Raw genomic sequence first — 21,334 nt, forward strand, 5'->3', positions numbered from 1 at the left:
CAATCTACTGATTCACTCCTCAAATGGCCACAATGGCTAGAGCTGGGCCAATCTGAAGCCAGGAGCCAGAGCTGCTTCTGGATCTCCCACATGGGTGCAGGGTCCCAAGGCTTTGGGCTGTCCTCTGTTGCTTTTCCCAGGCCGCAAGTAGGAAGCTGGATAATAGGTGAAGCAGCAGCCTGGGACTTGAACCAGCACTCATAAGGGATGCTGGCCCCAGAGACAGAGATGAAACTTACTACACCATGGGCACCAGGCCCGTAAGTTCAAATTTTGTAGCCATACATGTGCATTTGCACACACATGAAGGTACTTCAAAAAGTTATTGTAAATGAACTTGGAAGGTAAGTTTATTTTGCTTACCTAGAATTCTTGAAACTTGTGTATAATTTTTGTGACACACATTGCCACCGATCTCTTTGAAGAACCCTGATGTGCATGAATTCAAAAATATTTTCACACCAAAATACATTTTATTTTTTGATCCCATTTTCTGTGAACTTACTAAAGACCCATGTAGCTTTATGTATCCAAAGGAACTGTGGGAGGCCCCTGGAGTCTTGGCAGACCTCACAGTGGCATCCAGGGCTGCAGCGGTCTGTGTGGGAGAGAGGGGTAGGAACCCCAAGTGATAGCAAAGAGGAGGAAATAGTCAAACCGGGGCTGGCCCACACATGATGAATCTGCTCACTGCATGCCCAGTATACAAGCACACACACATGCTCACACATGTGTACACACATGCACACAACACGGGCCCTCCCCCTCCTGCACCCAGGAACTCTTGCCCACCTCAGGGCCCTCACACTAGTCCTTCCTTCCCTGCCCCACCCCCACCAAATTCTCTTCTCCCTCCTCTCTCTGCCCCTTCTCCACCTGCCCCAACTGACAATGCTGTGTCTTTCAGAGTGCCCCCTGTTCCCTGGAGTGCCCTCTCATCAATCTGTCTCCTCCCGAACTGGGCCCGCAGCCTGTGCATATTTGTTGCCTACACTTGGTGCTTATTGAGAAGCAAATGACCCAGTACCTAAGTGGGTAGCCTCGGCCCCTCATCAATCACACAGGCCTAGGCTCTGGTCCCAGCTATGTGATCTGGAGGGATTTGCTTAACCATCCTGTGCCCGTCTTCTCCCCTACCTATTGGGGCTGGGCAGTGTCCACTTTGTGAAGTCATGGCTGAGCTGTAAGGAGCTGTCAGATACCAGCACACAAGAATGGGTACAGGTGCATGGCCCATGGTGAAGAACATCTGCTCTCATCATCTTTGTCCCCCCCACCAAATCCCCACTGCCGTGCTCCTCACTGTTGAACCCCAGGCACAGCATGAATGCATGGCAGTTGGTCAGAACACTGCTGCAGAGCTGACCTGCCCCACCTATGTGTGCACCCCAGCCCTGGGCTGCCTTGCAGGGGTAGACGCCTGGGGCAGGTAAGTCACCCTGGCTTGCAAAGCCTGTGTGTGGATGAACCAGTGTGGGCCCCCATATGCATTCAGTTGGGGTGCGGGTGTGGCCAGACACTGTGTCCACCTGCACACACGTGTCCATCTGCCAGGAGGTTATCAGTCACTCTCCCTGCGGGCTCCTGCAGCCTCCTCAAGGCCCTGCTGATGGGCATTGATTTAGAGCCTTTCAAAGCCCTCTAACAGAAGAAAAGAGAGGGGAGAAGGGGAGAATTATTCCCCGTCAGGCCAGGAGAAAAATGACGAGCGTGAATGGGAAATAAATGAGGGGAAAGTGGAGAGATTTGACAGAACTGCCCAGCAGGGAGCCTGCAGGGAGGGCCAGAGCCCACAGTGCTCTCCTGTGCCCCACCCACCCAGGAAGGGGGCCTAGTGGCCTTGGCACCCACCCCAGACATTCTCTGTCCCTGCTGGGGAAGAAGGACTTCCCTGTGTGAAACGGAGGTCACCTACTGGCCTGGGGCAATCCATTCTCCAGCCCTGTGCCTCAGTTTCCTCATGCAGAAAACTGGCAGTGAAGTTTCCTTACAGTGAGATGCATGTGGAGTTACCAGCCCCTTCTCCCACACGCCCAACCTTGGTGCAACAAGGCTTGGCAGGGAGGGGTGCCTCTCTCCCCTGTGACACGCCAGGGGCACTTCCCACCCCTGGGGACAGAGGCAGCTGGGAGCCCTTAGCCAGGGCAGGCCATCTGTTTGTTCTGGTCTGGTGGTCTCAGAGACATCTCTGGCCGGAGATGAAGCCAGGGCAGGGACAGATTCTGCTGCCAAAGCGCAAAGTCCCCCCGACAAGTAAGATGGAGGACCTATATGGCCTGACTGTCACCGCCCAGTGCCTGAAGGATGGGCTGTCCTGGCATGGTGCTGGAACTGCAGTCCCTCTTCGCTGGCTCGCATCCATCTCACCTGGCCCCTGGCCTCCTGTTCACAGCCTGCCATGCAAGGGGCAGGGATCCCACAGGCAGCAAACAGGCACTGTTAGGTTGGATGATTTAGTCCTTAATCCCTTTGTGGGGTGGGACCAGAGTGGTGGCTGGGGAGTCCCCATGGCCCCTGATCTAGGATCCTTCCCCTTATTAGGGGTGGCATTGCATTTTCCATGGGGGCTCAATCCCCTCCTTCTCAAACTTCACCTTTCCCAAGCCCTGGGACTGCCCCAACTTGCTGGGTCTCATCCTCCACGTGGACCCAGCCTTTGGCTCCCTCCCCTGCCTGTGATCGGTGTCATAGAAGTTCAGTTCTCTGTAAAATCACCCACAGGTGGAAACAGCAAAGGAAGGAAGAGTGTTTGGGGGTGAACAGTTGTTTTCTAAGCTCCAGGGTTGCCAGTCCTTCCAAGGGCTGTGCAAAGAACCCAGGCTTCCCGCTACCCACTGCAGGGAAGTTCATGATAGGGGCCTGTTGTGGTCTCATGCTATCTGCCCACACAGGGTCACCCTATGTGTTTATACAGGAATGATGCAAGGATGTGCTGGCGGTGTGACCTGCTATCAGTGTCAGTTCTAGAAGGACCCAGAACTGGGGTAGAAATCCCATCCCTTCCACTTCTTGGTGTTGAAAGCTTGGGGGCCTCGTTGTGCCTCATCTGTGAAATGGGCAGCACTATAGAGAGCTACAGGACAGGGACAGGCCTGCTGCACACAGGTGTGTGCTGAGATCTGTCAGGTGCAACAGGTCGTGCGGGGTCCCAACGTGAAGCAAGGTAGCTGCCCTCACTTCTACAGACCTGAGAGGCCCAGTAGGGACAGACATTCCCCAAGCTCAAAGCTGGCAGGTGAAGAAGTCAGAGAGACCCAAGCTCTGAATCCCGCATCTAGCAGAAACTGCCAGAATCCACTTCTGGGGGAAAAATGAGAGTCCCCCTTACCTGGGGCTGGAACCACATGCGTGCCTGACCTCCCATGCCCCAGGACCAGTGTGTGAACAGGGACAACCCAGGGCTGGACTCAGGGCATGGGGTCTGCTCCGCAGGTGGTGGCCGTGGACCCAGACCTGGGGGAGAATGGCACCCTGGTGTACAGCATCCAGCCACCCAACAAGTTCTACAGCCTCAACAGCACCACGGGCAAGATCCGTACCACGCATGTCATGCTGGACCGTGAGAACCCCGACCCCGAGGAGGCAGAGCTCATGCGCCGGATCATCATCTCTGTCACCGATTGTACGCCCACGCCCTGAGCCTGTGGTCACCCTGTAGAGATGGGTCATCCCTGGGGCTCCTGGGGCCATCCAGAGCAGGGAGAGGGGAGGGGCGGAGGGAGCTATGGAGGACAGGGCCCAGGCCCTCTGCCTACCATACTGGGCCAGAGGGTTCTGGAGCTACTGCCCTGCCCCCTTCCCACTCTGTTTCTCCCTGTCCCTTTTCCCTGGCACCTGACTCCTCCCACAGGTGGCATACCCCCTCTGAGGGCCACCAGCAGTGCCACTGTGTTCGTGAACCTCCTGGACCTCAATGACAACGACCCCACCTTTCAGAACCTGCCCTTTGTGGCTGAGGTCCTGGAGGGCACCGCTGCCAGTGTCTCTGTGTACCAGGTGAGGTGCCCCACTTCTGGAGGGGAAGGGGTGCCAAGCTAAGGCCACCACACAGCACAGGAGCTGTACTGGGCCTGGAGAGTCAGCACTGTGAGAGATAGGCAATGGCTGAGGTGGCTGGGAAGGCTTCCTGGAGGAGGAGGGTCTAGAGCTTGAATGAGGAGGCCAGGTAGCTTAGGGGAGGGGGAAGGAGGCAGGAGAGAAGCAAGGGCAAAATTCTGGGAAGGCCAAGATGGAGTGTCCTCATGGCTTAACTATGGAGGTGCAGCCCCAAACTAGAAGAGGTTCTAGAACACAAAGTTGAGGTAGCCTTGACCCTTGTGGCATGGGCACCTCCTCTCCTGTCTTCCAGTGAGCTCCAGGCAGTTCTGTGCAGGGTTAGGCTCTACCCCTACTAGCATCCTATTCCACCAGCCTGGTTAGGGAGCCCCTAAAGTTCCAATGCCAAAGCAGGTACCATTTAAACACGTGGTTAAAATCATGGGCTTTGAAATATATAGGTCTTTCATTGTGCTGTGAGATTCAGAGCAAGTTTCCACCTTCCCCTGAGCCCCATTGTGCCTTCCTGTAACACAGAGGTCACAGCACCCAGGAGCTGGCTGGGCTGCAGGTTACCTACTTCCCAGACTGCTGTAAACACACTGGAGCCCTCGGTGTTTGCTACCATGGGTTGTCCTCAAGAGGGCGTGACTGAGCCAGCCTGGAAGAACCCAGGGCTTCTTGGCAGGACACCCCAGCACGTGACCCTGGGCCTGCAGCCAGGTCTGTGTAGGAGGTTCATAGTTTGCCCTGGCTGCTAGCACCTGGCCCCCAGCAGGGGGAGCTATAGCCCCAGACATGGCTGCTAGTGCCTGAAGAAAAGTCCCAAGAGGGCTCCGGGAAGCCCAAGACCCAGATCTCAGTAGAGGAAAATGTTGCCCATCAGCCCGCATCTGAATTCCCAGAGGAGGGGGCTGGGCTCCTGGGATGTGGTTGGAGTCGTTGGGAAGGTGTCATCCAGAAACTGTCTCCAGATCCAGGAAGAGGTTCTGGCAGGAGTTGTGTGCCTCTGTGGTCCTACCTGGGACCTCTGCAGATAAGATTGCTGGGAGAGTGCCTTGCTCGTGCCCTCCGCCTGGTCCAGCCCTGGCTGTTGCAACCATTTGGGGAGTGAGCCAACAGATAAAAGATTCTCCTCCCTTTCCTTCTCCCCCTCCCTCTCCCTGCCTGCCTTTCGAGTAGATGGCAATAAAGACTCCTGTCTGGCATGCAGAACTTTCTCAGAGCTTGAAGCCAAGGGCACCCTCAGCCTAGAATGCATCCAGGCTAAGTTGGACTTCTCCCTTGTCTAGTGAGGATGAGACCAAGATGAGTGTGACATCTTTCAATCTGAAAGCCTTCGCTTCACCCACAGCTCTTATTTGAACTACTGTTTTTCAAGTGCCTGAGCCCTCTTTTGTGAAACTCTCGGTGTGTGTGGGGGGGGGGGGCTTGGGTCAGCATCATTCTGATGCAGACAGAAGGACTCGGGACAAGCCATGCCCATGGGGACAGTCTTTTTTTTTTTTTTTTTTTTGAGACTTGTTTTATTTTTATTGGAAAGTCAGATTTATAAGCAGAAGGAGAGACAGAGAAAGATCTTCTGTCTGTTGGTTCACTCCCCAAGTGACTGTAATCTGAGCCTATCCAAAGCCAGGAGCCTCCTCTAGGTCTCCTATGTGGGTGCAGGGTCCCAAGGCTTTGGGCCATCCATAACTGCTTTCCCAGGCCACAAGCAGGGAGCTGGATGGGAAGTGGAGCAACCAGGACATGAACTGGTGCCCATATAGGATCCCAGGTATGTAAGACTAGGATTTAGCTACTAGGCTATCACACTGGGCCCAGGAACACAGCTTTATAAACAGTGGTGAGATTGTCAGTGAATTTTTTTAAATTTTTTTTTTAAAAAAGAGTAATTGATTGTTTTGAAGGAGTTACAGAGAAGATATCTGTATACTGGCTTACTCCCCAGGTGGCTGCAATGGCCAGACTTCCCAGACCCGGGAACTCTATCCTGGTCCCCCTCATGGGTGCCAAAGCCCAACACCTGGGCCATCCTTCTCTGCCTTCCTGGGTGCCTCAGCAGGGAGCTGGATCAAAGGCGGGACAGCTGGGACTGGAACTGACACCCTGATCCAGGATGCTGGTGTCAGAGCCAGTGGCTTTCAGCCAACCCCAGAAATCGTTCTGGATGCATTTATCTTTCTCATCTTACAAATCCAGAGGCAGGCGAGGAAGCCTATTGATTAAATGATCATGTAGTTGAGTAATGGAAGGGTCGGGAGGCTCTAAGAAATGCTACACACCAGGGTACAAGATCTTGGAAGACAAGGGAGGCTGGACAGTATAGAGGCCCCGAGACTGCTGAAGTGAATCCTGGAGGGCTTCCTGAGAGAGAGAACATGGCCAAAGGGGGAAGGCCGCGGGGCTCAAGGATTGTGCTCCAGAAATGTCCTTTCCTACGGCAACCCCAGCCTCACTTAGTGCACCTGAACCAGAGGGTGTGTCTGGACATCTCAGCTGACACGCTGCTCCTTGGAAAGCGTCCTGGAGGGTGCAGGGGGACCATGGGTGGTCTGGGGCTCAGAGGGGCAGGTACATCCAGCTGCAACCAAGCCTAGGCCAACAGGGAGGAGAGGAGAAGCATAGCTCTGGTCTGGCCACCCTTCACACAGCCCCTGCTGTCCCTCAGGTGGTGGCCATCGACCTGGACGAGGGCCTGAACGGGCTGGTGTCCTACCGCATGCAGGTGGGCATGCCCCGCCTAGACTTTGTCATCGACAGCAGCAGTGGCGTGGTGATGACCACAGCCGAGCTGGACCGTGAACGCATCGCCGAGTACCAGCTGCGGGTGGTGGCCAGCGACGCGGGCACGCCCACTAAGAGTTCCACCAGCACACTCACCATCCGAGGTGAGAGGACTTGGTGCCTTGGGGGCCATGCCAGGTGTAGTGACCACCACTGCCCACTGTTGCTAATGGGATCCCCTTCTCAGCTGGTCTCTGCCACACAGCCGAGCTTCGTCCTTCCCTGACCCCCACCTTCATGCCCTAGGGCCTGAGGGCAGTGACTTGGACCTGCTGTGCCAACAGAGCAGGTGGTGGAAGCTGTGGGGTATAGAGCAGACAGGAGAGGCTATAGCACCCTTTGCCAGCTCCAGAAGGTGGGGTGTTTTACAGACATGGAGCCCCTCCCAGGGGCTGTGTTTCCCAGATTCCCCAATATTCCTCATGGCCTGGGGCTCACGCGCAGATCAGGGAGCAAAGCCCCATCTCCTACGCTCCATGGATATGTCTTTAATTCCGACATGGGGCAGGTCGCTGACATGAACTGCTGCCTAATGGCCAGGAGTAACCCTGGGGGAAATTAGGGTGAGTTTAGCAAGCCGGAGAAGACACTTGGAGGACAGGTGTTCAGGGCTCTGCAGCAGCCTGGCCATCCAGTGGCCCACCCTTTCTCTGCGCAGTGCCATGTGGAGCAGCCCACCTGGACTGGGGTCCCCATCTACAGCTGGAGAGCATGAAACATCAGACCTTGCGGGGAGAGAGAACCTCAGAGTCAGTTCCCTTACAAGGGTGCCCCCACTCTGCACTCCTCGCTGTGTGGCCTGGAACCAGTCACTCAGCAGCTCTGAGTGCCCATTGCTGTCTGGACAATGTCTAGTGACGCCTGTCTCATGAAGTTCCAGGAGGAGTATTGTCATCTTGTATGGGACACACTTGGCATGAGATTGGCATGTGGTCACTGTCATCTGTATTGGGCCCTTACAGTCTCACTCCCCACGGATAACAGCAAGCCACAAGGGGACTTTAGGAGGCCCTGACCCTCCAAGCAACTTATCCCGGTCTCTGCAAGCACAGAGGGCCCTGGGCTTAGGACTTGGAGGTCTTGGCACAGATGCCACCTGGAGCCTGTGTCTCTCCCAGAGCCTCCTGTCCTATGTGGTCTGGGGTTGGGGCTGTGGGGTCGTCCGGGGCAGAAGCTGGACCCTGCCCACTGCATCTGCTTCCCTCCTCAGTGCTGGATGTGAATGATGAGACGCCCACCTTCTTTCCGGCCGTGTACAACGTGTCGGTTTCGGAGGACGTGCCGCGCGAGTTCCGTGTGGTCTGGCTGAACTGCACGGACAATGATGTGGGCCTCAACGCCGAGCTCAGCTACTTCATCACAGGTGGGAGGCTAGACTAGGTGAGTGGGAGGGAAGCTCGAGTCCCCACCAGCAGGGTTCAGCCCCTGCCAGCACCAGCCTGAGGACTTGCTTTTGGCCCCTCCCTGGGGTGCAGTGGGGCTTGCTGGCCTGGCTCCCTAGGGACTTAATGAAGCTGTTGCAGGAAAGGGGCTGTAGAAGGTCCCAGGGGCCTGGTCCTCCCCTGGAGATCCTCTGCTCACGAAGGGGATCCCCACCTGCTCAGAGCCCAGTGATTTACATCTCCCTGGATGGATTGGTTTGTCTCCAGAATGTCCAGTAGCTACCACCTGTAGAGCAGTAGAGTTCGAGGCTGTGGCCTGGACCACGGAGGAAAGTGAGCATCATTGATCAGTGATGTCTGCCCAGTAGTGGGGTGGGTAGGTCATGGTGCATGTGTCACGTCATTCCTGGATGAGAATAGCTGCTTGGCATTCTTCAGGGCCTGGCCCATCCTCTCATGTTCTCCAGTCCTCCCATGACCATTTGCCCAGCTCTGCCATCTTTTTATCATCTACCTGCAGCCCTGTTGCCCACAAGTTGAATGTGCACCTGTCCACGGGTATAAAACAGCTTCCTCCCACCTCCCAGGGCCTCTCCCTGTTCCACAGTTTGCTACTACCAAAGTGACTTCCCAGCCCTCGACCTCTCTTTTGCAGGCCCCTTCCTCTCTGCATTTATCTTGGCCTGGTCCCTGAGGTTACCTCCAGGAAAGGCAGCCATCAGGACCCTTCCCCTCCCACCCCCCTACACAAGGTGATTCCTCCCATGCTGTGCTGGAAGCCAGGTGGTGCCCCTGCAGAGAGGACTTCAGAACTGGGAAGCCCTGGAGTTTGGTGGCCAAGGGCTGTGCCCAGGGACAAAGCAGGAAGGACAAGGAAGTGCAACCCACAGTGCCAGGACCACTTCCCAGCACCTAGAGGCATGGGTTCTGGAGACCTGCTGAGAACCCAGCAAAGTCCTAGACTAGATCTGCTCCAAACCTGGCTCAGAGGCGCCCTCTGCTGCTGGAGAGCCAGCTGGCAGGGAAGGGGTTTCCCATACTGTTCTGCCAGAACCTGGCTCCTGTCCACACACAGAGGAGGCTCTCCTGCTTCCCTCAGAGCCCAGAACTGTCCCTGGGCATCTGCCCCTGGTCTTCAGTCAGTGTGACCTCCATACATGCCCTCCCAGGAGAGCTGACTCCAACCCAATGCTACTGCACAGCTGAGAAGAGGGCCTCACGCAACACTCAGCCATACGCAAAGATCCCTGTGCAGGTTAACTGCTCAGACACTGATGCAGGGCACACAGGTGCACAGTGGGGATGGGCACAGGCCTGGAACCAGCCCAGAGATTGTCTCACAGGCCAGCACACACACATACCCACAAGTACCCTAAGAGCCTAGATGAAGCATAGCAGGTGCTCGGCAGGTACTGGAGCCTTGTGATTCCCGGCCTCATGCCTGCACAGGCCACGTGTCCCCAAAGCCCTGAGTTACAACCCAGCTGTCCACTTCTGAGAGTGGAGTTAGGTGCCACTCCCTTGCCCCGCCTAGAAGCTCAGCTCTGGCACACCAAGCCTCACTCCTTTTCACCCACAGGTGGAAATGTGGACGGGAAGTTCAGCGTGGGCTACCGTGATGCTGTCGTGAGGACAGTGGTGGGCCTGGACCGCGAGACCACGGCCGCATACACGCTCGTTCTGGAGGCCATCGGTAGGCTTCACTGTGCCCTGAACAGCACACCACACTGTTCCTGGCAGAGTTCACACAGGCAACCCTGCAGGGGCCAGGCCTGGAGCCCAGCAGATAGCCCCGAGTTGTAGGCGACACTGATGCGCCAGGGTGGTGGGGGCAGTAGCTCCATGGAGACCCGGAGACCGATCATTACACTGCCAGACACAGCAAGCAGGAAGGGAAGAGGGTGTTGGGAGTGTGGAGTGGGGGCAGGTCAAAGAAGGCTTCCTAGAAGTGTTATCTGAGACTCTCTTTGAGTCAGGATTCTTTGGATTGTAAATTGAACAACCGGATGAACTGACTTCAGCAGTGTGTGTGAGCAAAGCCTGTCTGCTGGGAGATCCTCTTCGGGTCTGACCAGATTCGAGGTCCAGGTGCTCATGGCGGCTGGCCTCCTGGGTGCTGGCAACGTTCTCTGCCTCACGGAAGGCAATCCCTGCACCTTCCCACACTCCAGGGTCAGAACCAGCTCTTGCCTAGTCCCTAGCCCCACACTGGCTCTAATCTGCTCCCTTCTGCCCCAGGTGTGAGATGTGCCTGCTCATTGGGCCTAAGTCAATATGCCCATCATGGGAGCTGGGCTTGCTCATGTGCCTGGCATTCCAGACCTTGAAGTCAGGAAGTGGGGAACGGTCCTCAGGGGGACTATCAGGGTGAGGTTTCCCCAGGGAGGAGCAGGTGGTGCTGCTAGGCAGCCTGGAAGGCAGCTGTGGAAGGCACCCTCATTCTGGAGGCCATCGGTAGGCGCCACTGTGCCCTGCACAGCACACCACGCTGTTCTGGAAGGCAGCTGCAGCCAGTAAGGAAGCAGAAAGTGCTGCAGGCTGGGAGCCAGCCAGTGCAGGGGCCTGGTGGTGGGCAAGAGCTGCAGAGTACATATATAGGTGAGTATGCATATGTCTGTGTGAGTGTGTGTGAGTAGCGCTGGAGAGGAGGCGGCTACCATCAGGCAAAGTGGACCTTGGAGCCCACGTGGTGGCTGGAGGTTTAGTCTTTGGTCTCCAGGTATCTGGAAGGGAGAAGGCTGTGGTGAAGCTTAACTCCAGGTGAGAGGGAGCCAGCTCTCCAGCTCTCCTTCCCAACCAGCCGCCACACCTGGCCCTTCTCCCGTCCCCACCCTCTGCAGCTCCAGCCCCGTCATCCTCCTCCCAATTCAGCATTTGTTCCAGGTATGGTCTAGCAGCAGGCATGGGCTTGGGACTTCCACAGAGGGGCCCTTCAGCTGAGACTAGGAAGAGGGACCATTTGGGTGGAGGAGGGGGCTTCCCCATTCTGGAGAAGCAAGGAGTGACCTCAGATCCCCAGCTGCCTACAACCCTCCCTGGGGACTCCTCATACACAGCCTTGAACATAGTAGCAGGTGCCCTCCTCCAGGGATGACAGCCTGGCCACTTTCCCCTGGGGCGGGCCTCTCCTTCTTCTAGCCCCAGGAGCCTCTCCTGCCCGGAGGTCCTGGGCATCTTGGGTTTGGAGTTGGAGCCAAGCCTACAGCTGTATTTGTGTGACCATGCTTCATGCTTCACATTATTAAAAATGACCATCAGCTGTGATCACTTTAAAGCCAATTTTATTGAAAGGTCTGATACTCCATTCCTCTTGAGAACTCAGCTGGCCCCAGCCCCACGCACTGCTATCCAGTACTGTAGGCTGGAGCAGAGCAGGCCCTTCGGGGCTTTTAGCCCTGACCTGTGCCCGCCCAGCCATAGCAACCTCTTTCATGGTTCTGGAAGCTGGTGCAAAGTCAAGGTAAGGTGCCTTCCAGACTTCTTCAGTCCCCTGTGGCTTCAGGACCCAGCCTCTGCCTGCATCTTCCCTAGGCCCTCTCCTCTGTGTGCCACCCTCCCTGGGCCTTCTCTGGGAAGGACGCTGGTCACTGGATGGAGTCACAATCCTTAGTCACTGGGTGACATCTCCCCCAGGAGAGTCAGCCTGCAAAGATTCCCGGGGACCCGAGGCAGGTGCATCTTCCAGAAGCCACTGTTTGGCCTGCCCCCGGTGCATCTGTAGAGTCAGGATCATAATGGTGCCCCTGCAACATGGCTGGCGAGTCAGAGCAAAGCCAGGAATGTGGCATGCTGTACATGCCAACCATCCTCTGTGTCTTGTGTGATTGGGAAAGGAAGAGTCACCCACTTCAAAGGCCAGCCCTAGACCAGTGCCGCCACTGACACCTGTCTCCCTTCAACCCACAGACAACGGTCCAGTAGGCAAGCGACGCACAGGCACTGCCACCGTGTTTGTCACTGTCCTGGATGTGAATGACAACCGACCCATTTTCCTGCAGAGCAGCTATGAGGCCAGCGTGCCCGAGGACATTGCGGAGGGCCACAGCATTGTACAGGCAGGTGGTGGGCTATGTGAGCAGGCTGCGCTCTCCTCTGCTCAGGTGCACCTGCTTGATGGCATACTGGCAGATGGAAACAGGGGTCCAGGTGGGCCCACTGCTCTGGAGCAAGGGGGCTCCTGGGGCTGGGTTAGCTGAGGACAGGCCCCTGCTCTCCCTACCCACAAGAGAAAGGCTCTGGCCTCCCTCCTGCACAGCCTCTTCCACATCCCCCACCCCTCCCAGTTGAAAGACATTTTCCCAGGAGGGGCTGAGGCCAGAGCCAGGCCTTTGGCCAAGCCCCTCTCTCCAGCACTAACAGGCACAAGAAGAAAGAGTTTCTTGGCCTAGGGAGCAGGAGGAGCGGGGAGAACGCTGAGATCTGGTGTGGGCCCCTCCTCCCAGCTCTGCCTGGGAGGCCTGGGTTGCTAAGGGGGCGGACAGACTGCTGGCTGAAATGAATCGCTCCCTTCACCAGCACTAGCTGGGACTTTCCAGCCCAGAGCCTGGGCCAAACGCAGCAAATCTGAGCCTGCCTCTGGCACCAGCTGCCGACCTTGGGAGGAGCAGAGAGTAGGCAGCTGGGAGTGTGCCCGAACTGGGACTGGGACTAGGGCCCACAGAGTTGGGGCCTAGAGGCTTCCGGAAAGCCCAAAGACTGGGTCGAGTGTGCTGGCTGACTCAGGGAAGGAGAGAGAGGGGCACTGTCTGCCCTGGCCTCAGCTGCTGGAGTATTGAAGGGCCCCTCTGCACAAAGCTATGGGCGCACGCCCCTGGTTCATCAGCAGGTGTCGCAGGATGGGGACCTGCCCAGCTAGAGCTTTCCTGGAGGTCTCCAGGCAGGCTCATTTCCTCTGTTTCTGGCCAGGGCCGAGTGTGGATGGATGACCACAGCCTGGGGAGTATCATGGAGGCCCCAGGGGAAGTGGATGAGGAGGAAGAGAGCAAACCCCAAGGGAAAGGAGGAACAAAGTTGTGGGGAGGAGGCTGGCCCTGCTTGCTAAAGCACAGTTGGTTTCTCTTTACACAACACCACTCCAGCTGAAATCCTGCAGCCTGCAGCACAGGGCAAGCCACACATAATCCCCACTTCCTTATTTTATTTTATTTTCATTGTATTTAAAAGGCTGATGGATAACTCCATCAGTGAGTTTGCTCCCCCAGATGTCCACAGCAATTGGGACTGGACCAGGCCCAGAACTTCATTCTGGTCTCTCAAGTGGGTCCCAGGGACCCAAGTACTTGGGCCATGACCTCCTGCCTCCTAGGGTGTGGCAGAAACAGGAAGCTGGATCTAAAGTGGAGATGTGACTCAAACCCACACACATTCTGTTATGGAGGTGTGGGTCCCCCCGCAGCACAGTACCACCTGCCGTGCTGAACTCCTGGCGCCTGTTCTCCCCTGTGTCTCATAGGGAAGTTTAGGATCTCAGAGGTTACCTCCTGTGGTTTGTGCTTAATTTCTGGCAAGACTGGATCTGTAAAGTCAGGCAGACCCGGAAGAGGGTGCAGGGGCTTCCCCTACACAGCCTGTTTGCAGAGAGAGCTGTCTGAGGTTTATTCAGGCAAAGGCTAAGGCTCTGGGTCCTGCAAGCCCCAGGAGGACTGCTGCCTTAGGGTGTGGACACGCACAGCCCAACCCAAGCTTCTCAAACTGATAGGAGGAGAGGATGCAAACAAGAACTCTGCCAGCAGGAGGTGTGCCTGGTCCCCTCCCTTAAGAGAGGAGAGCAAGAGGATTGTGCCTTGGGCCCAGATGAGGCTAGAAAATAAAACTGGAGCCAGTTCCAGAGGTCACTGCACGCCAGGCTAATAAGCAGTGGTGAGTTTTGGTCAATGGGAAGTAGGGGGCCAGTGAAGGTTCTAGAGCTGGGAGGCGGCAGATCAGAAGCCTTGGCTGGCTGCATTGGGGGTCACAGCAAGATAGAGTGGGGCTGCCCCATGCTGGAGCTAGCTGACTCTGAGACAGGAACAAGGCAGCACAGGCCGCTGTCTGCTTACTCTCTGGCCTCTGCCCCCACCATCAGCCCATCTTGATCGATCCTGATGTGGGTGCACTGAAAGGGGATGGCACCCTCCAGGACCATGATTCTGTAGACAATGTGACAGCCTCCAGCTTGTCTCCTGCCAACCGGCAGCCAGGCCTCAGATCTCCCAGGAGGGAACTGGCAGGATCCAAGGGAACCCTAGATAGGAGAGTCCTTGGATTCCTTCTTGCCTTGGTCCCTGAGAGGGCATAGGTGGCAGGGCCGAAGCTTGCCCCAGTATGAGCTAGGTGTTGTCTGTGGCCACTCAGCAGCCCCTCGAGCCAGTCTTACAGCCTAGAGTGCAGATGAGGCTTTGTGGTCCAGCAGGATTGCTCCTTCCCAGAGGCAAATGGTGTCTGGGGAGTCCCAGGTGGCACATCTCAGCTCAGACCATGGATGCAAGTGACAGCAGGTGCTCCCCATGATCCTTTAGCAAGTAGCAGCAGCAGGTGCGCCGCAGAGCTGCGGAAGGTGCGCTGCTAGGAGGTCAGGCTGGGATCGGGCACAGTTGTAGGGTTTAAGTTGTCTGGGCTGCTTTGGGGCCAGGCTGTGACCAGGGCAGGTGAACCTGTAGAGAAGGGACTTCCGTGTGTACACCAATCACATCTTGGTGGATTCCTTGCAGCCCCAGTCGCAGGCCGGCAGGGGACGTCGAGGGGCGGCGGGCCGGCCCCGGCGGAAGCTGAAGGTGCGCAGAGAGCGGCGCAGGGATCCCAGACGCCTCCAGAGGCGCAGCTGGGGCTCGCTGGGGCTCCCGGGGTGGTGGGGCATGCACTCGCGGGCGCCGCGGCGGCGTGGATCCAGCGCGGCCGGCTTGCAGAGCACCATGAACAGCAGACAGGTGGCCAGCACGAGGAAGATGCAGGCCAGGACCACCAGCACCGGGACGGGGCTGGCTGCCTCTGCCGCGGTCCCCGCAGCAGCGCCTGGAGCTGTGAGAAAGGCAAGGGGGCTGGTGGCCGCAGAGCCGGTGAACCTGGGTCCCTCTGTGCTCATGGCCGCTGCAACAGAAAGGGAGCAGGAGTTCAGAGCCATGGGCCACACCAGGGTCGGGGGGAGAGCTTGCCGGGGACACCCATGGAGACTGAGCCCATTAATATAGGTAGTAGTCTGGCCACATCACAGGCTAAGAAAATGAGGCCCAGAGGACAGGACGTGCAGCTGACATTGAACAGAGCTGAGCCTCAGCTCACCTGACCCTCTGTCCCGTACACCCTACCCCATACCAAGCTGCCATACAGGGGACAAGTGGGTAATGCCTCTTGGTATTTTTATGTAGCTTACTGTTATTTCAAAAAGAGGCAGAGATCTTCCACGTACTGGCTCACTAGCCTTGACAACAGTCCAGGCTAGGCCAGGCTGAAGCCATGTGGGTGTCAGGACCCCCACATTCTTGGGCTATCACCAATGGCAATCCAGCGTTCTTGGGGGTAAGCGTTAGTAGGAAGCTTGAAACAGGGCTGAGACTCCAATCCAGTATGGGGTGCAGGCATACCCTGTGGTCTTGCAACCACTCTGCCAAGTCCCTACCCTCTTCCGGAGTTACAGAGGGAGAGGGAAAGAGAGCAGGAGATCTTCTCTTGGCTGTTCATTTCCAAAGCAGCTGTAACAGCCGGGGCTGAGTCAGGTGGAAGACAGAAGCGTCATCCAAGTTTCCTATGTGGATGGTAGGGAGCCAGGTACTTGAACCATCTTCCACTGCATACTGAGGCCATTAGCATGGAGCATCCAGGATGAACCAGTGCCCATGTAGAATGCTGGTGTCTCAGATGACAGCTTTGCCAACTCTCTCACAATGCCAGCCCTAGTTATAATTTAAAATATTTTGGGGTAAGCCTGTGTCTTGGGAAGCCTGCATCCCACATGGCAGTGCCCTGGATCAAGCCCTGCCTCTGCTACCAATCCAGTTTCCTGCTAAATCGCTGGAAAGCAGCAAGTGATGGCTGAGGCACTTGGGTCCCTGCCACCCACGTGAAGACCTGGCTTGAGTCCCATCATCGTCTCTATCACCCATGAGAGGTGGGCCTTACAGGCCGAAAAATAGGATAAACTGCTGGAAATCTCTGGGGCTGCAAACAGAAATGCTTACAGAGTTCCTGGCACAATGGTTCAGCAGCTAAATCCTCATTTTGCCATCACCAGGATCCCATATGGGCTCCAGTTTATGTCCTGGCTGCTCCACTTCCGATCCAGCTCCCTGCTGATGGCCTGGAAGAGCAGAGGAGAATGACCTGAGGTCTTGGGACCCTGTCCCCACGTGGGAGATCTGGAAGAAGCTCCTGGCCCCTAGCTTTGGATCAGCTCAGCTCTGGCCATTGGAGGCACTTGGGAAATGGACCAGCAAATGGAAGATCTTTCTTTCTCCCTCTCCTTCTCTCTATAAATCCGCCTTTCCAATAATATATTTATTATTGGAAATAATATTTACATATAAATGTTATATAAAATATATAATATTTTATTATATGAATTATATATAATATAACATTATATATATAAATAATATATATATATTTTTTAAGTGCCTACAGACCAAAGAGGCCATGCAGGCAGGGCTACTTGGAGCACACAGCTGAACCCTTTCGAGCCCAGGTTGATGGGTCAGTGTGAGAAAACAGATGCAGTCTGGTCAGCTTTTCCCATTTCCCCAGAGAAACCAGAAATCTGGATTTTCTTAGGCAAACATTCCTCATGTTTAAATGATGGCAGTGGATTCAGGTTTGTGTAAGGCTAGAAAGGAGAGAGAAAGAGAAAGGAGAGAGAGAACTTGATCATAGAGAAAATGAAATGCATTGGCAGGTATTTGAAACAGTCACACAGCTAAGCAGCACACAGAAGCCGGCTCCCTCTAGCTTGCAGGTCAACAATTGCGATCTTTAAGTTCTCCATGCATAGAACAGAACAGACCCAAGAGGGTCCCATTAAAAAAAAGAAAAAGGCCATTTCTTTGACACTGGGATCTTTCCCAAGGCTGGGGGAGAATAGCTGTCCTTCCCTCCCAGCTGGGAGCTGGTTTCTGTAGCCCATAGCAGGGGCCCGGCCAGTGCTCCCTATAGTAGCAACAGGTATAGAGTAAAGCCTGGCTCCCAGCCCTGTTCCAGGCACTCACCCGACATCCAGCTCCCAGGATGCAGCCGTGCTGTTATCCACCCTCCGTGCATCCTGGGCAACCCCCCATGCCCATCTTTTGCCACCACCCTCCAGAAACAGCCAAGGCTGCCCAACTCACAGCTGGAAATTCTGATGCCTGTCTAGCTGCCGGAGCTCCTGCCTCCCACACGTCCTGCCTGGAGAATGCACTAACGGGGCAGTCCTACGCAGGATGACCCTTCCCTGAGTGCTCAGGAGGAGGGGACGGGTGTACCCACTGCTGCCTCCCACAGGGAGGAAGCCAGCTGCCCTCCCTCCCGCCCTGGGCGATACTTGGGTGAGGAGCAAGGACAGAGCAGTGTGATCTGGGAGAAAAGCCCCCATCCAACCAGCTCTGGTGTCATTTCATGACCTTCAATAGGTGTGGGGATCCATGAGGGTCCTGGCTGCAGGTCTTGGGGTCCATGTGAAAAGCAGTTGAGTGGGTACGTAGCCCAGCTGTTGGGGTGCCCCATTCCCCTTGGCGCTCCTGGGTTTGAGTCCTGCTTCCACTTCCGATCCAGCTTCTTGCTAACGCACACCCTGGGAGCAAGCAGGCAATGATGGGTCAAGTGCATGGGTCCCTAGCACCCACGTGAGAGACCGGGATGAAGTTTCAGGCTCTTGGGGGAGTGAACCAGTAGATGGAAAGTCTCTGTACGCCTTTCTGTGTCCTTCTGACTCTATCTCTGCCTTTCATCATTAAAAAAAAAAATGTTAAGGAGCATCCAGGTGGCTCCTGTGGCAGTGAGAGGGGGGAAAAGACCCGAGTCCCCTCCCTCCCTGGCAGGCCAGGCCATCCCGCTGCATGAGGGCACGTGTTGGGTGAGGGCCGTGGGAGCCTCACCTTTCCCATTGGAGTCAGATCCAGCAGCAGGCCCTGCTCTGCAGGTTCAGCCTAGATCCTAGGACCTCTCTGTGCAGAGTAGGATCTGAGTACACCCTCACACCTTCCCAGAGCCCTCCCCCTTTCCAATTCCTTCCTCCCCGAGGCCTCGCCTGAGCTCTCCCCTCCTCACCCCCTACCCCTGCCCCAGCACTGACCTCAGAGCTAGCCCTGAGCAGGTCCAGCTTGGTGAGAAGGTCGCTCTGGCTGTCTCTCCCAGCCCCCACCCCCCAGGAGCTCCGTGTAGTGCTCCAGTGCTCACAGCCAAGCAGTCCTGGTACCTTTACTGTCCTCCAGGATCTGGCTTTGTCTGGAAGACTCTGGGCCCTGCCTTAAGGGGAGGCCCCAGCTGACAGGGTAGGGATGGCAACCAGGCTGGGAAGAGGGAGCAGGGATCCCAAACCCCCGTCCCCTGAAGGGCCAGCACCCTTGGGGCTTCCTGCAGCTCTGCCTTGTCCTCCAGGAATCTTTTCAGGGCCTGGAGACCCTGCAGGGGACACAGGCACAAGATTGTGCTGCCCCTCGGAGCCCCAGGGCTGCTACCTTCCCCCGTTGCCAGCGTGAATGGTATGGTCGGGCAGCAGCCAGCAGGGCCGCTATTCAGGGGCTGCCAGCCCCCAGGTTCCCGGGGAGAGGGACTCCACCTCACAAGGGGACGGGCGGAGGGGTGGAGGGACGGCCCTGTCGGCCTGGGAGGCCCCGCCTGCAGTGTCCCTGGGCCCCTCTCCTTTCTGACTTGGCTTGAGGCTTTTCAGTCAAGCATTTTCCTCTGAAAGAGTGTAGCTTTAGTGGGGTGGGTAGTCGAGGGACCACCCCCCACACCACCACCCCAAGGATGTGGAGAGGGACAACAGTGACCCCAGCTTGGCATAGCTTGAGTGGCAACCTGCGACCCTCTGCTAACCCCAGCCACACAGCACCGCCTCCCACCTCCTCTCCTCCTGGAAACCAGCGCGTCCCTAGCAACCAGTTGCTGCTCAGAGACCTCCAGCCCAGTATGGGGTGGGGAGCTTAGAGCTCTACCTAAGACCTATGAGCCAGGACCAACCCCACTGCTTTCAAGCCCCAATTTCATGCTTTATTACCTCCAAACCTTTTATTTATATATATTCCTTTATTTGAAAGGTTAACAGGTAGATGAAGTTTCTGTCCACTGATTTGCTTCCCCCACCCCAAGTAACTCACGCAACAGCCAGGTCAAAGTCAGGAACCCAGAATCCAACCTGAGTTTCCCCAGCACCTGGCAGGGATGAGCCATCATCTGCTGTTTCTCAGGGTGTTCATCAGCAGGAAGCTCGACTGAAAGTAGAACAGCCAGGACTCGAACCGGACAGTCTGACAAAGGGAGGCAGATGCCCTGATCAGTGACTTAACTGCCATATCAAAGTCCTGTCCCCTGGAGCCTCCATTTCAGTCCTGAGCTTTTCCTCTCCCACCTTTAGCCCTCAAGCACAAGACGAGGCAGTGACTGCCATTCCCCAAGGGACCTTCGCATGGCCTGGCACAGCCAGAGAGACCTTTAGGATTGTTCTGGTCCATCCCCTATCCCATGGCCAAAACTGAGATTCAGAGAGGTGTGGCCTGCCCAGAGTCACCCAGCAACTTTGGGGGGTGGGGTTTAGTGCTTTCTCCTGGGCAGACCTCATAAGCCCCAGGTCCAGCAGAGAGAACCCTGTGGTTGCAGCTAGTCATTGTGTACATAAATGCATTGGGGATCATTGTTAGAAAGGATGGCTGGGTTGCCACAGAGGGGCTCTTACTGTGTAACTCAGTTCCCAGCTGGGACCCAGCATGACCAGAATGACTCCAGGTTCTGTGCAAGTGTGGGCAAGAAGCAGCCAGGCTGTCCCCGTACCCCTGGGCCTCTGAAGTTTGGAGGCAGGGCACTGGCTCCTGGTTAAGTGTAATCACGTGGCTCAGGCTAGGTGATTGCCTGGGAACATGACCAGGATGGCCTGGGAGCGTCAACACTCAGCTGTCCTCAGGAGTGAGAAGGACACATGGCCCCCTGGTCTGCACACCCCCAGCCTCCACGGGAAGTCAGGGCCTAGGTTGGATGTGGTGCAATGTGTGGAAGAGGAAGTGGCCCCTCAACACCCTGTCTCCTTGCTGCGGGTCTTGGGGAGGCATAATAACAGGTCTCATCCTCCCTCAGCTGAGAGCCACAGATGCGGATGAGGGCGAATTCGGGCGCGTGTGGTACCGCATCCTGCATGGTGAGTGGAGCTACCCTGGGCAGATGAGCATATATCTTGGCTACCCCAGGGAAGGGGGCCAAGGAGGCCTCTGTACTCCATAGCCAAGATAGGGGTGGACGGGGATGCAGGGAATGTTGTGGTGACTGGCACCAGGTGGTTGTTTCTGGAGGTGCTGCCTTTGCTATGCTCCCCAAGTCTCTCGGGTACTACAAGCTTCCCAAAGCCATCGCCCTGGCACAGCCCATGCACTCTCAGAGACAGAATATCTTTGGTCAACTAGAATCACAAACCTGGCCCTGACCTAATCACTGAACAGTGTGTGGAGGAGGGCGGGTTCCGGGGTAAAAGCTGGGGTTGCCGCTCTCACAAAGTAAAGGTGGAGGTGTCTGGCTACCCAGCTACATCTGCCCAATTCCAGGTTCAGCCACCTGCACAGAAGCTGGTTCTGGCCCCAGATACTTCTGAACATGCAAAAGGCCCCATTGTACCCACACCTGTGAGTGTGGAGGGCCAAGGGAGACCCCTATATCACCCTCCCAAAGAGAGTACAGGTGAACCTCTGCTACCACCCCCAACCGGGGCAGCATGAAGCATGAAAGGACTCCATGCCAAGTGTGGGCTTCAAAAAAGTGCCCAAGACCCCCTCATCTGCCTGCCCACAGGTAACCATGGCAACAACTTCCGGATCCATGTGAGCAGTGGGCTCCTGATGCGAGGGCCCCGGGCCCTGGACCGGGAGACGAACTCGTCGCACGTGCTGGTGGTGGAGGCGTACAACCATGACCTGGGCCCCATGAGGAGCTCTGTCCGGGTGAGGAGTAGGGTGGGCCGCCACATAGGGCCTAGCACTGCA

General features: G+C 56.4%; 2 protein-coding genes across 3 annotated transcripts in view; one reads left to right on the plus strand and one right to left on the minus strand.

Annotated features, from left to right (window-relative positions):
* Window positions 1-21,334, plus strand: part of CDH23 (cadherin related 23) — a 307,817-nt gene that overhangs the window by 215,041 nt on the left and 71,442 nt on the right. For both annotated transcript variants that reach the window (XM_040975899.1, XM_040975900.1), the window contains 8 exons: window positions 3,433-3,622; window positions 3,851-3,996; window positions 6,707-6,926; window positions 8,033-8,185; window positions 9,784-9,897; window positions 12,111-12,259; window positions 20,439-20,499; window positions 21,144-21,292. In XM_040975899.1, coding sequence (XP_040831833.1) covers window positions 3,433-3,622; window positions 3,851-3,996; window positions 6,707-6,926; window positions 8,033-8,185; window positions 9,784-9,897; window positions 12,111-12,259; window positions 20,439-20,499; window positions 21,144-21,292 — 1,182 coding nt within the window. The remainder of the gene's footprint in view (window positions 1-3,432; window positions 3,623-3,850; window positions 3,997-6,706; window positions 6,927-8,032; window positions 8,186-9,783; window positions 9,898-12,110; window positions 12,260-20,438; window positions 20,500-21,143; window positions 21,293-21,334) is intronic.
* On the minus strand, window positions 14,869-15,316 carry CUNH10orf105 (chromosome unknown C10orf105 homolog). Its single transcript, XM_040976033.1, has one exon. It carries the CDS (start codon window positions 15,301-15,303, stop codon window positions 14,869-14,871), a length of 435 nt encoding a protein of 144 aa, XP_040831967.1. The 5' UTR covers window positions 15,304-15,316.

This window comes from Ochotona curzoniae, unplaced genomic scaffold (assembly GCF_017591425.1).
Source record: "Ochotona curzoniae isolate NIBS_2020 unplaced genomic scaffold, NIBS_Ocur_1.0 contig_2692, whole genome shotgun sequence".
NCBI classification, from domain to species: domain Eukaryota; kingdom Metazoa; phylum Chordata; class Mammalia; order Lagomorpha; family Ochotonidae; genus Ochotona; species Ochotona curzoniae.